The sequence below is a fragment of the Sinohyriopsis cumingii genome, chromosome 14, assembly GCF_028554795.1.
Source record: "Sinohyriopsis cumingii isolate HCF-2022 chromosome 14, ASM2855479v2, whole genome shotgun sequence".
NCBI lineage: Eukaryota > Metazoa > Mollusca > Bivalvia > Unionida > Unionidae > Sinohyriopsis > Sinohyriopsis cumingii.
In genome coordinates, this window is record NC_142974.1 from 115455789 (window position 1) to 115470503 (window position 14715).

Below are 14715 nucleotides of genomic sequence, written 5' to 3' on the forward strand. Positions count from 1 at the left end.
TATAGCTGAATGTATAATGTCACACATTGAAAACATTTTTGATAACCTAAATGTGAATAGATATTCTCGTAAATTAATTTTTGATATCATATACATGTATTGGATATAGATTATATTTTGAATATATGTTATTTTAAATTCATCAACATTTTTTTAATATCAGATATTTTCTCTAATATTGATAGGTGAACTTTCATAACTATGTTTAACCTCGCAATGATAGGAACACTGATTTATTTTCTAACATATGTAACCATAGCTGTATTTAAAACGAGCGCAATAACCTTTAACTTTCATTTAAAGGTGCCAAGCGCAATCATTTACAATTTAATAATAAATGGATTGCCTATCGAAGGTCGGTTGAGATTAAAGTTCCCAAAACATATTCACGTCAAATCTTTGTACGCATCCAGCACCATATTGGATATTAAGCATGGACTATAAAGAAACACGTATACAATGACAGTCTATGCCCCTGTAAGATTTTTAAATAATACTGTCTTTTGACAGAAGTTTTAAATAGTAGGTAAATTTGAAATGCACCGTAAATAGTCTAGACATTCTCTACTCAAAATACGCCAATTCCTGAGCCACACATGTAGTAAAAGAAAAGACTCGAGTTCCATGATTACTTTTACAAAATATTAAAACGTTGTTTAACTTCTTCATTCCCTACAAGGGAATTTACGAACCGTATTTTTAATTAAAAAACATGAATCCATATCATACCCCACCCAATAACATTATTTCAAATATAAACCAGTGATTGTTTTAGAAAATGATGCACTGCAGTACCTAGACCCAAATAATAATCTTCACTAAACAGAAGAGCAAAAAATAAATTGAACAATTATGCATATTATAATAATGACTCATTACAATATTGTAAAACGTCCGATAGGGGGGGGGGGGCTGATGAAAATATTTCACGAGTTTAACATAAAAACAACAATGTAAGAATTAAATGATAATGTGCATTTGTTTACAATTTTCGATGGGATACGAGTGTGGTCAAAGATTGATGCCCTGTAATATAACTTTCAGGAGAATAAAATGTTGATTTGTCAATTTTAAATCAAAGATATAGCACACAATGTTCTATAAAACATGAATATTTATATAGTACAGTAAGCGATGATAGCAAGATTGTTAACATTGAAATAAGCAGCGTCAACCCTGATAATAAGATTCATAGAACCTTTCGGTATAAAAAGGAATAAATTACGTTCATGAGCAGATTAATATACATAATTTACATTACACTGGTGAAATTTAAAAGGATACATCTGTATGCTACTTTTCTGTGTCTAACAATTAGGATAGATCATGTTATCTCTGTCTATGCTGGTATATTGAATGTATTTATCACATACCTTCCGTTTCTAGTTCCAGAATGCTATCTTCGACCAAACTGCAAATAGCTTCTTGTGATCTTGATGTGGCCATCGTATCGTTTTAATTTGCTGTGGCTCCAGGTGAAGTGAATGGTCAACCTAACACAGTGCTAATTTTAGGACATGGCTGCAAATGATAGAGAACAAATTGCAACCAAAATCCATTATATAACTACTATTTAATTTAGAAATACTTACTGACAGATCAGTTTGTGTGTAATAGAATACTGTCTTTGGAATCAAATAAATATGCACTATTAAGCACTGTAAAACTAAGTCTAGATTATAAGCATGCGTAAATTGTCACACCATGTATGATTCCTTTGAAAATAAAGTGGGAAAAAGTATTCAACCAGCATTGATAATGTATTAATATTGTTAATCTTCTTTCTAATCAATTTCCGTTCAGAGTCAGCTACTGAGAAAAATTAATGATTGAGAAATACACTAGCGTATCAAACATGTGTATTACACACTTGTTCTTGTGCACCTGGTCGAAGTAAATCATTATATTAAATAATCACCGAAAACACAATAGTAAATAATGTTAGTAAATAATCCCCGGAAATATAAAAGTAAAAAGTTCTAATAAAAATCCTTGCAAACATAAGAGTAAATGATTTTAAAACATATGACCCGGAAATAGAGACGTAAATCAGTTTATTAAATAATCCAGTAAACATAAAAGTAAATCATTTTAGTAACAAAAAAAATCAGTAAACATAAAAGTAAACCATTCTAATAAATAATCCCCATAACATAAAAAAATCATTTTTATAAATAATCATGGGTCGGCTGGCCGATTGCTCTACAGCGCTTGCCTTTTCCAATCAAAGCCGTCTCACCTCCGTCTGCGTGGGTTTGAGTCTAGGCTCGGCAAATGTGGATATGGGAGAAAGTTGTCAATAACTTCTCATCGGTCAGCGGTTCTTGCCAGGGTTTCCCCGGTTCTTCCTCCAACAGTTACACTGACCATCACGTATAGTCTATATTATACTGAGATATGGCGTTAAACCCGAACAATAACAACGACAATAATCAAGTTAAACGATATAACATAATTCATTGTATTAAATAATCTTGTTTCTTACATTCTTAAATTTGTATGGGTCATTTCAACATGTATATATCATGTCGATATTGATGTCTTGTTTATCAGATACAGTACGATTTGATGGCTTTGCAACCTTAACTTTTATGTCTGCACCGTATTATCAGACCTTCATTGGACATTTATTTTATTTGAATGAATATTGTATCATGTGCTTGAGTAACTTATGAAACTGTTAACATACTTGAACATCTGGCAAACCAGAATGAACTGCATCATTGAATTAAAATATCTGAATATCTGGCAAACCAGAATGAGCTACATCATCGAGTTAACATATATACAATGTATATCATGCAAACCTGAAATGAGCTGTGAGGAAGTTTCTTGTTCTCATCAAAATTCAATGCTCACTCATTACCAACCGGAATTTATTATAAGGAATACCCGCGTTTTCTTTCTTGTGTATCTTTTCAAATTAATAAATCTTGAATTAAATGACAAATTGTGTATTTGCATAGTTTTAGGTTTTTTTTCTGTTCTGTAAGTAACTAATCCAATCTCCAAACATTCAAATCTTCACGCGTGGTAGGTTTGAGCAATATAAGCAGCCGAACTAAAGGCGACTACAAAGACGTTCGTCCACTTAACGCTTCAGATCTTTTAAGCACATTTTCCGTATGCACACGCAGACATTACGCACTTGATTTCTACTCGAAAAAATATAACAAAACTTTAAACTTTAGCACATCGTTGATGTAATATTGTAGGTGCGGATTGCACCAACTTTATTACAATTTATACCATGATCCATTTGTATTTAAATGCTTCAAAATGGACGATTCAGTATACTGAAATATTATATATCTAGTAAAGAATATGATGTATATATCATTCATTCTGTTCTTTGGCTTAGGCAAAAATATGTGGAATAAAAACACCACTAGCAAACTTTAGAACGTATAAGCCGCCATTGGATAGTGGCATCCCTCGTATATAACCAATCGTAGAGATATCATAGTGCCGATAGCGCTTCTGACCACACATATACCGGACTCATGCATAGTTCCTGAAGAGCGAACTTCGACCAGACTGGGCATCCTGCTGGTGGATACTGGCAATGGAACACATTATTGTCGAGTCTGTACACTTCCACCCTATAAGACAGAATTATTTTGGTGCGAACGCGATGAAAAACTGTATTATGATACGGTATCCGATACAATCATGAACGTTTTGTGCAGGTTAATAGCAATTTAGTTCAATTTATCATAGTTTGAGTTTCTTTGACATCTCCGGTCCCATTTTGGAGTTACTCTGTCACCTTATATCTCCTAACCCGTGTTGAATAATACTAGTTTGTACTGCTATGAAGGAGTGGGTTAACCATCGCAACATTACAACTTTCAGATCTAATGAATGCGATGGATCTTAGTTATTATTGTTTATATATTCACATATTTATTGTATCTGTTGTAATACCAATTACTAATAATTAGCGATTTGAAACTAGAAGAAACATACAAAACTACCATTGTATACTCTGTTACTCATTTTCGTTTCCACAATATTAAATCTTACAAAATTAATGTCATTACAAAAATGAAAACACAAGAGAGCTTCATAGGACCATTGTCTGAAGTCAACCATGCGATATATATCAATAGTAGATAATAAATATCTTCGAAAGCAGTGTCATTCGAGTAACAGTTTATACATTTCCATAATTGTGAACAAGGGCAATATGAATCCGTATATGTGTAGTCAGATTGATATTTGTTGTTGTTGTTGTTGTTGTTGTTGCTATTGTGTTTAACTGTTTTTTTTTTTTTTTTTGGTACAAGATATGCCATACATGGCGGCCAGTATTAATAGCAAACAACGAACCCGGGGAAAATTCCGGGAAGACCCACCGAAACACGAGAAGCTTTTGGCAAACTTCCTCATGTACCTACATTAGCCCAGCCCGAGACTCGAAAACACGCAGAGGTGAGATGGCAGTGATCTGGAACAGTGAGCGATTGAGACGACTAGGCCTCTTGAGGCCCTCAAATGATATTTGCAAAATACATAGATTAAACAGAAGCTACCATAACTGTGAATACTGGTAATATAAATGTGTTTGTATGTAGTTGGACTGGTACTAGTAGGTAACTGCCCCACACCCATTGTGAACACAGGTAATAAGAATGTGCACTTTTGTAGCTTAATAGTTAGACAAAGAAGACAATTTATGTTATTACAATTTATTACAAAATTTATACAGATCCCTTAAAATGTAAGGTTCGTGAATCATTTGGTATGGCACATTCGACATTTATTTTCAACTTTCCCAGGCAAAGATGTTACGCTTGCAATGACCCGCGAAATTGCTGAACTAAATTTCTGAAGAATGTATTAACAAGCTAGGTAGCGAACAGGTTACACCGTACCAGGCCTATTGTGTTGCAATCTATTACTTCAAGAATATATCAATTTCAAAATATTTCCCAAAGTATTAAACCTTATAAAATTAATAACATTAAAGAAATGTTTACACCAGAGAGCTTCTTAGAATCAATACCATCCTCCACTCAAGTCTCTACCAAAGCAATTGGAAGTTTTTAGATCTGTGTCAAGTCTGAACTCAGCCATGACATGTATTTATGTCAATAATGGATAATAAATACCTTGAAATGTATGGCCATTCCAAAAGCATATTATACCTTTCCGTAATTGTGTACATGACTAATGTGAGCACCTATTTGTGTAGCTAGACTGATATTTACAAAATACATGGACTAAACAGAAATTACCGAAACTGTAAGTAAGGGTGCTCTGACTACGTTCGTATGCAGTTAGACATATACTGATAACGGGCTAACATCCACTGTGAACACATGTACTGTGAATGCGCATGTATGTAGTTTAATAATCATATAAATAAAAGTGATACATACAATATTTATGTAAATTCCTCAAACTGTAAGCTTCCTGAATTATCTGGAATGTCACGTTCGAGAACATTTTGTTTTTTACCTTCGCAGGCAAAGTTGTCACGCTATAAACAAACACAACAATCATGGCTGATTATTTCTGAATCACGCAACAACAAGCTAGCTAGGTACTGAATAGGTAACACCATACCTGGCTGACTTATGCTGTTGGGTACTATTAGTTCAAGGACATTTGAAGCATACAAATTAATTGTATGTATAACTCGGTCACGTGCTTTGTTCAAGCCACAGGGGCTCGTATCATTGCTTAAAATGTACCTGTCATACATGTACTATATAATAACTAGTTATTATATAGTATATATATGACAGGTCAATTGTAAGGAACGATACGAGTTCCTGTGGTTCAAACAAAGAAAGACATTAAAACAAATTAGCACGAAATAAAGAGCAAAGATCAGTTTATGAGAACAAAGCTTTGACCTTTGCAGACATATATTTCTGTTTAGCTGTTTGAATTTAGAAACTCGGTTATTTGAATCTCTATCTCGAATCTATGCATATCTATCTATCTATCAGATGCTACTACTCTAAATTGAAATTCCTTCCTCTTTTTCATTTCTTTTTCTTCTCCTACTAATGCTACCACCACCACCATCACAATGACTTCAACAGTGACTAATATGACTACAGCTAACACTACAACTAGTGCCGCTGTTGCTCCCACTACAATGAAATCAGTACTTAGCATCTCGTCAAACAGTACTATCAGAACCACCACTACTGTGGAAGGGGATTACCGCCATAGTTATATGCATGTATTTTCTAAGCTTCCTCGATGCATTATTGTAAATGGCAGTTTGCAAGTGCTATCTTCCGTCTGCATGTTTGTCAATGGCTGCTTGCAAGTGTTACATTCATAATTCTAGTCATGAATTTTCTATTCTTCATTGATGCAAGCTGTAAGTGGCAGCTTGCAAATGATTAGATCAACTTTCCTTCTGCCTCACTGTATCTTGCAATTTGCCAATTACTGAAGCGATTCTGTAGATTGTCGACTGGCAAACGCTATGTCAGTTATTACAAGTTTTGTATATTCTGTCTATTCTGTTTATAAACTTTCCATATTACAATTACATTATTCCATTACAAGTTTTAATATTCTATTTATATACTTGCTATATGATAAATTACATATATTACACCTTTAATGTAGAATCAAGCTCGTTGCAAGTTAGCATCACGGAAGTGAGCATAATGCCTCATTATGACAACAGATTGCGCTGTGCCAAGTCAATTTCTTACAATACGACTACTCCCCTGACAATTGCAACAAGAGTTTATATCATTTTGTGGTTTATTTGGGCGTCTTATTTAAAATATCGCTCGAATTATATAACCGCATTACAGTCAGCTGATTTATTAGATTATTAACATTAGAAAGAGAGGTGGCATGCAAGAAGCACAAACAAATTAAATGTATCAAATTGTATACAATTAGATGCATTTATAGAATGTTATATTTCCACTGATCCTTCCAACCCCATTTTTATTTGGACATTTTGTGGGTGTAATTTACCACTGCCGCACGGTGGCAGAATACGGTAGCAGCCTAAAAGCAAGGTTTAAGGTCAAATTTGTTTATATAATTTCATTCACAATGTTATCAATTTAGAGCATTTTTATTATTTTAGAATGCAGTGCAAAGTCTGCTTTTTCTATTAGTAAAGACCTCAAAAGGTTTGAGCAAATTGCAGATAATTGCACCTCAATGCCATACTTTCTCTTTCTTATTCATTCACGAGAGAGAGAGAGAGAGAGAGAGAGAGAGAGAGATAATTACAGAGATGAGGATTCTGTTTATTCTCTCATCCCTATGACATTAATTTTACTGTTAGTGTGTGTGTGTGTGTGTGTGTGTGTGTGTGTGTGTGTGTACGCTGTATCAATGATATACCACGGTATGTATTAACTTTTCATTAAAAGGAAACGAGGCTAAGGCACATCTGCAATCTATTCCTGCATTTGGCAATTACACAAGCCATTTTGCAGACATATTGTAGAGTATCGGTTCCTTACCTAATACCAAGTCAAGCAACCAATGCTTGTTGATCATAATGTGTTTCGTCAAGATTTTCACAGGCTATTCCTTTGAAGAATATCAAATCAAAAAAATGTTCTAAAAGTTTAAGCAATGTTTTTAACACTTATTTGCCTCCCAAATCTGTCCAGCAATTTTATATTTGATTATTTTCAACAACTTATATATGAATGAGACATCCAACAGTTTAATTGTTCTGCTTATCACCTTGAAAGTCATGGATCTAGCACAAGACTGTCTGGAAAAACTCACCTACCCAGGACACATCTATCAACTTATATTGGATCTAACCTTAAAAATGACAGTGATCAGTAAAATCATGCATTGTATAATTTCTCTCTCTGTTTGATCATATATAATGCGCTAATTTACTTTTATATTGCAAAGAGCAGCACACTTAATAAGTCGGAACCATGCGTCAGTACATTCATATTACAAAAATTCTTTAAAGGTTTATTTTAAATCTAATGTGACAAAGAACAGCTGAATAATTAAAACCTAAGGGTGCTATATTTATATTTTTAAAATTCTTGAACCAAATTATTAATCTTAATTGGTTTTATAATGGTAAGAATTACAAGAAATAAAAGTTATATCTCCCTTAAGATTACATGTTATATCTCTGATTATTTCCACTTTTAGAGACAAAAGTTTTAATGGATGCAAACCAGTTTTAATGATGTTTCTTTATTTTTTCTAAATACATTCAATAGTTGAGATTCTGTACAGTAACAATTCAAATTAAGTATTGTAAAAAATCGTACACTAAATTTAATACTTCTAATTGCCAGTAAACATTTTTATCATGTGATACGAACATCATTTTCCACAATATGGTTATTTCGGATTTTGCGACAAAATATGTTCCAAAATGAGGATTGTGATAAGAATAAGAAAACCTTTTGGAATGGCTAATTTTTATAAATGTCGTTTTGCCGATAAAATTTTTTTAATGTGCTATAGATGTTGTTCTGATATATATATATATATATATATATATATATATATATATATATATATATATATATATATATATTATTTTTGCCGGGAGCTTATGTGCAATAGTATCACAGGAGAAGACAGACGTCTGTGAGGTGCGTCAAAATGGATGACGTACAATAGGATCCTTACAACCAGGGGTCGTCTGATTAAAGCTCGTTATGAAGAGCACGAGGGAATATAGCATTGTCATTTCTGATCCTTACTTTGCTAAAATAGATGATGTTTCCAAAGTAATGAGAGATATTACTAAGAAGTAGATTTCTTAAACGGTGAAAAATAATTAATTAAGTGCGTAAAAACTGGGGTTGATAAACCACCCTGTTGTACTGTACGCCTTTTTGATTTTGGATTGTGATATAAATCACTTAGATCTTCGAGAAAGCACGTGGTTTTAGAGAACGATTAACACTTCGTTGCTAACGTACACCGTATCAAAGAGGACTGAAAGAATTACAATGTTTATCGACTCAAAATGAATGCTGTAAAGCTCAGTGGGGAGCATTAATTACTTATGGTAAAGGAAAAACGTTAGAAATTTAGAGCGCCGTCTGTTGTCAGAATACCACGCTAATATCTAGTATGCCATTATGACATCAGATGGCGACACGAGTTGGACCAGAAAGACGATACTGATACAACTTGGTATTTACATGGTTGCATGGCCAAATCTGTATGAAAACGGCAGTTGGAACAATGTAATCGTAATATGGCAAATTTAAGAACAGAATATAAAAAACTTGTAATAACTGACGAAGCGTTTGCCATATGACAAACTACAGAATCGCTTCAGTAATAGGCAAATTGCAAGATACAATGTTGCAAATGGAAAGTATATCTAAGCACTTGCAAGCTGCCATTTACAGTTTGCATCAATGAAGATAACGACACGCTTATCAAGTGATTACGCTGTACATACATTTTCATACCCACTCGTCTCACATATCCGGGGCATCTCTATGAATAATGAAACCAAGCAATGGTATATATGTAACTGCTTCTAGTCGCCAGTAGTCGTACATGTCACTCGAAACTACCTTTTTACTGCCGATGAAATGTGCCGTACACGATAGTCACTAGAAGCCGTACCACATTGCTTCCAATGAAATCTGCCGCACACGATATTCACTAGAAACTGCTATTCCTATACTGCTGCCAATGCAATGTGTCGTAGGTCAGGATTTAAATTCAATTCATATATTTGAAAACAATAGCCATTATAATTTAAGAAAAAACTTATAGTTACCCGCATCATGAATGTGATGGATCATAAATTGTATTGTTTATTTATTTATGTATTTATTTTATTAATTGTAATACCAATTTATAGTATCTTGCAATTACAAACAAGAATAAACGTACAAAGCAACCTATTTTGTTGTTCCTTTTCCTATCAACAATATCAAATCTTAAAAAATTAATGGATATTTAAAAAATGCATATACCGGAGTGCTTTATAGAGCACAATATAGGTCATACATAGCGGCCAGTATTACTGGACAAAGAACCCAGGAAAACTCCGGGAAAAACCACAGTGCCCACAAGAAGCTACTGGCAAAATGTTCACGTACCCACCAAAAAATATGCAGAGGTAAGATGGCATCGATCTGGAATAGTGAGCGCTCGATACCACTAGGCCACTCAAGGCCCGCGACTGATATTTGCAAAATACAATGACTAGGCAAAAGTAGCTGTTAACTGTAAATACGGGTAATATGACTGAGTTTGTTTGTTTTCAAACCGGTACTGGCAGGAAACTGCCCCACACCCATTGTGAACACAGGTAATATGAACGTGCATTTGTGTAGTCTAGTAATCAGACAAAGAAGACTGATACTTACAAAGTTTATACAGATCCCATAAAATGTAAGGTTCCTGAAATAGCTGGGATGTCACATTTTGCAACATGTCTTTTTCTAGCTTTCCAGAGAGAGTTATGACGCTCTAAACGAACCCGCGATATCACCGCAGTGAATGGCTGAAGCATGTATGAACAAACTAAGTAATGAATAGATTACACCATACCTGGCTGATTGTGTTGAAATATATTAATTCAAGAATGTAACCGTATCCAAAATATTAAACTTACAAATTTAATGTCATTAAAATAATGTATATACCACTGAGCTTCTTAGAATCACTACCGTCCTCCACTCAAGTCTCTACCGAAGCGATCAGAAGTTTATAGATCTGTTTAAAGTCTGAACTCAACCAAGATATGTATATATGTCAATAGTGGCTAATATATATCCTCATTTTATACATTGACTGGGTATGAGTTGCCGTAATTGAGAACATGGGTAGTAGGAATGCATATTTATGTAGTCAGAATGATATTTGAACAATTCAATGACTAAATAGAATTTACCGTAATTGTGAATGCGGGTAAGATGGCTACGTTTGTATGTACTTAGACTTACGCTGGCTGTTATAACTGCCTAACACTCATCATAACATGTGTACTACGAATGTTCATTTGTGTAGTATAATAATCATATAAAGAAAAATGATACTTACAACATTTGTCTAAATCCCTCAAAATGTAAGAATCCTGACGTATCTGGAATGTGACATTTTGACATGTATTTGTTGTACCTTCTCAGGCAATGCTGCGACGCTATAAACAAAACCACCAGTCAATGCAGAGAATTTGTGAAGCATGTAGCAACACGATAGCTAGGTACTGAATAGGTAACACCTTACCTGGCTAAATTATGCTGTTGGGAATTATTAGTTCAAGGACATTTGAAGGATTAAAATTCATTGTATAATGATATGGATCCCTCGGACACGTGATTTGTTCAAACTAAGAAAGACTATGAAAATAAATAAACATGAAATAATGAAAAAGGATAAAAATATGAGAACAAAGCTTCGACCCTAGCATACAAGCATTTCAGTTTTTTGTATGCATGCATGTATGTATGTATGTATGTATGTATGTATGTATGTATGTATCTATCTATGTATGTATGCATGTATGTATGTATGTATGTATGTATGGATGCATGTATGTATGTATGTATGTATGTATGTATGTATGCATGCATGCATGCATGCATGTAGGTACGTACGTACGTACGTATCTATCTCTCTCTATCTATCTACCTATCTATCTATCTATCTAGTTGTGCGTCAGCCAAATACTACTACTATGATTTAAATCACCGTCCTCCTTAACCATTCATTTCCTTTTCCTACTAATGATGCGACCACCACCACCACTATGATTGCTACAATAACTAACTCCAATGCAGCTATCACTGCTACTAGTGTCAATGTTGCTTCCACAACAATCAACACTCAGCATCTCATCAAACAGTAGTATCAGAACTATTGTCAGGACACCCAATCTGGTCCAACCACTAACACTGCTTAAGGCTGTGTTTATAGCTTTACTCTCCCACTACAGCAAGTCATCACTTATCTCATCAAGTAACATTATCGGAGCCACTACTACTGTCAATGCTGTATTTATCGCTTTCACTCCTAAATTAACTGTCTGTTATGTTTTATACAATCTATCTGCCAGATGTCGCTATTAACACCTAGTTGATATTCTTACAAACGTCACCGTTTCTGTTTTTCTTTTACGTTTTTGCTCGTCTTTTGTGCTGCTGACACCAGCGCAGCTGCAACAGATTATTGATGATGTATGTATTACTAAAGACTACCGAAAATAGATAAATCTGCTAATACAATCACCAGAGTTGCTGCCCCTGCTTTATTTATTTCATTATCTTTCCAGATACCACCAACATCATATGTATTATAAATATATATTGATCGTATGACACATTTGGTCTAATATATTACTTAGTCCACTTGAAGCTGCGTCGTTAAGGATTGTCTTACATCAAAATAGTATGAAACAAAATTATATGATATGCTCACTTTTGTAGTGCATAAGCCTCAAGTCCAGCTGTGCTTGCTAATGCGAGCCATCACAGCGTTGTCGACATTGATACCTCCGTGCTTACTAACGTGGGCCATTACAGGGTTGTCGACGTTCACCCCGCTGTGGTTACTAAAGTGGGCCATCACAGCGTTGGTAACATTCATCCCATTACCTTTGCTAACTAAAGTAATTGCAGCGTTTGCGACATTGACCCCGTTTGGGTTGCTAGAGTAGGTCATTACAGCGTCGCAAACGTTACGGCAATGTGTTTGCTAACGTTGTTGTTGTAGGGTTTAACGCCATTTTTCAGCACAAGATAGGCTATACATGGCGGCCAGTATTAATGGTGGAGGAAGAACCCAGGAAATCCCCGGAAAGAACCACCGACCCTCGAGAAGCTGCTGGCAAGCTTTCTCACATACCCACATTGGCCAAATCCGAGACTCGAACCTGCGCAGGCAGAGGTGAGATGGTATTGATCCGTAACGGAGAGCTCTTTAGACCACTCGGCCACTAACGTAGGCCATTATATCGTTGTAGAGATTGATACAATGTGTGCGCTAACGTGGGTCAGTGTCGTAGAGATTAACTCAGTGTGTTTGCTAACATGGGTCAGCGTTGTAGACATTGACCCCGCTTTGTTTCGTAACGAGTTATATTACAACATTATTAATTTAGACATTCACTGGCTGTGGTAGTGACGGCAGCGATGTAGGTGATGAATATTGTGGTGGTGATGTAATGACGGCCATTGTACTAATATTGTTATTCTAACTCCACTAAGTTTAGATGTGTGTACCTATTTAGCACACTATATCTGTTCTATTCTAACATTTAGATACTTCTTGTATCATGTTTAGTCTTCATGCAGAAAGATAATTACTATTCAATATCTCAATACTATACAATGCCACTATCATAATTACAATCCAATATCTAAATACTATAACAATACCATTATCATAATTACAATCCAATATCTAAATACTATAACAATGCCATTATCATAATTGCAATCCAATATCTCAATACTATAACAATGCCACTATCATAATTACAATCCAATATTTAAATACTATAACAATGCCATTATCAATATCACTACCAAATATCTAAATACAATAACAATGCAATTATCATAATTACAATCCAATATATAATACAATAACAATGCCATTATCATAATTACAATCCAATATCTAAATGCTATAACAATACCATTATCATAATTACAATCCAATATCTAAATACTATAATAATGCCATTATCATAATTACAGTCCAATATCTCAATGCTATAACAATGCCATTATCGTAATTACAATCCAATATCTCAATACTATAACAATGCCATTATCATAATTACAATCCAATATCTAAATACTATAACAATGCCATTATCATAATTACTATTCAATATCTAAATACTATAACAATGCTATTCTCATAGCTACAATCCAATATCTAAATAATATAACAATACCATAATCATAATTCCAATCCAATATCTAAATACTATAACAATGCCGTGATCTCTTGCCTTTTGTGTGTGGGGGGGGGGATGGGGTGTGTGCACCAGACAGATGCTCCCTATTTCCAAAAAAATATAAAAAAGTATTGTATGTGTATGTGTGTCCCCCAGGTATGCTGTTTGTTTCATTTGTGTGAAAAGAATTTCCAATCCAAACTTGTTTATATGAAGATTTTGATGTGGTATTTATATTCCCCAGTGTTATTTATAGGGGTGTTCATCCGAACCAAGTTTCATTCACCTAGCTCGAATTAGCTCCCCTAGCTCGTGTTTGTGACCTTTGCTAAAGGTCTCCTTAGTCTCGTGTTTGCTATATGTGAATTGCAGTGTGTGTGAGTGCTATACTATTTTTCATGTTGAGACAGCATATCAGTCAATTTTCCCCAGTTGTCCCTAGTACCGATTTTTTATATTGTCAATTCATATTTTTGTATTAATAATTTTTGAAAGGGCGACTGAGCAGTGTACTATTTTCAATAGAAACAAACAAAAAGTCTAGTGTTTTATATACGTGCTTACATGTGTCGATCATATCATGATTTACTTCTTTGAATTGAGTTGGGCTGTACTCGAGTGATGGTCCATACTTCATGTATTTGTTGTATTTCGCCCGACTCTAGTTTTGGCCCCCTCTGTTATTTATTATGGCCAAAATTCAACTATTATTAGTTAAATATACGGTACGTGAGCTGCATAGTTAAGAGAGAGTCAGAAATAGAAGTGTTGTGTTTGTTTTTGTGTTTTATATGTGCTAGTATTCCATATGGGGTGTTTTTCTCTAGCGCGTAAATTACATTATCAAGTTG

The 14715-nt window shown here is 34.4% G+C and overlaps 1 protein-coding gene across 3 annotated transcripts in view; it reads right to left on the reverse strand.

The window, feature by feature from the left end:
- The window catches only part of LOC149784646 (uncharacterized), a 78983-nt gene extending 67861 nt beyond the window's left edge, over positions 1 to 11122 (reverse strand). Inside the window, exons 1-3 of one of the 3 annotated variants that reach the window (XM_089932699.1) lie at positions 10999 to 11093; positions 3497 to 3602; positions 1374 to 1521 (exon numbers count right to left, since the gene is read on the reverse strand). In XM_089932699.1, the coding sequence (XP_089788825.1) occupies positions 1374 to 1446 (73 nt within the window). In that variant the 5' untranslated portion in view covers positions 1447 to 1521; positions 3497 to 3602; positions 10999 to 11093. Of the gene's footprint in view, positions 1 to 1373; positions 3603 to 5384; positions 5487 to 10998 lie in introns of those variants that run through there. The other 2 variants (XM_089932700.1, XM_089932698.1) reach the window with 2 other exon arrangements.
- Between the last annotated feature and the right edge of the window lie 3593 nt (positions 11123 to 14715).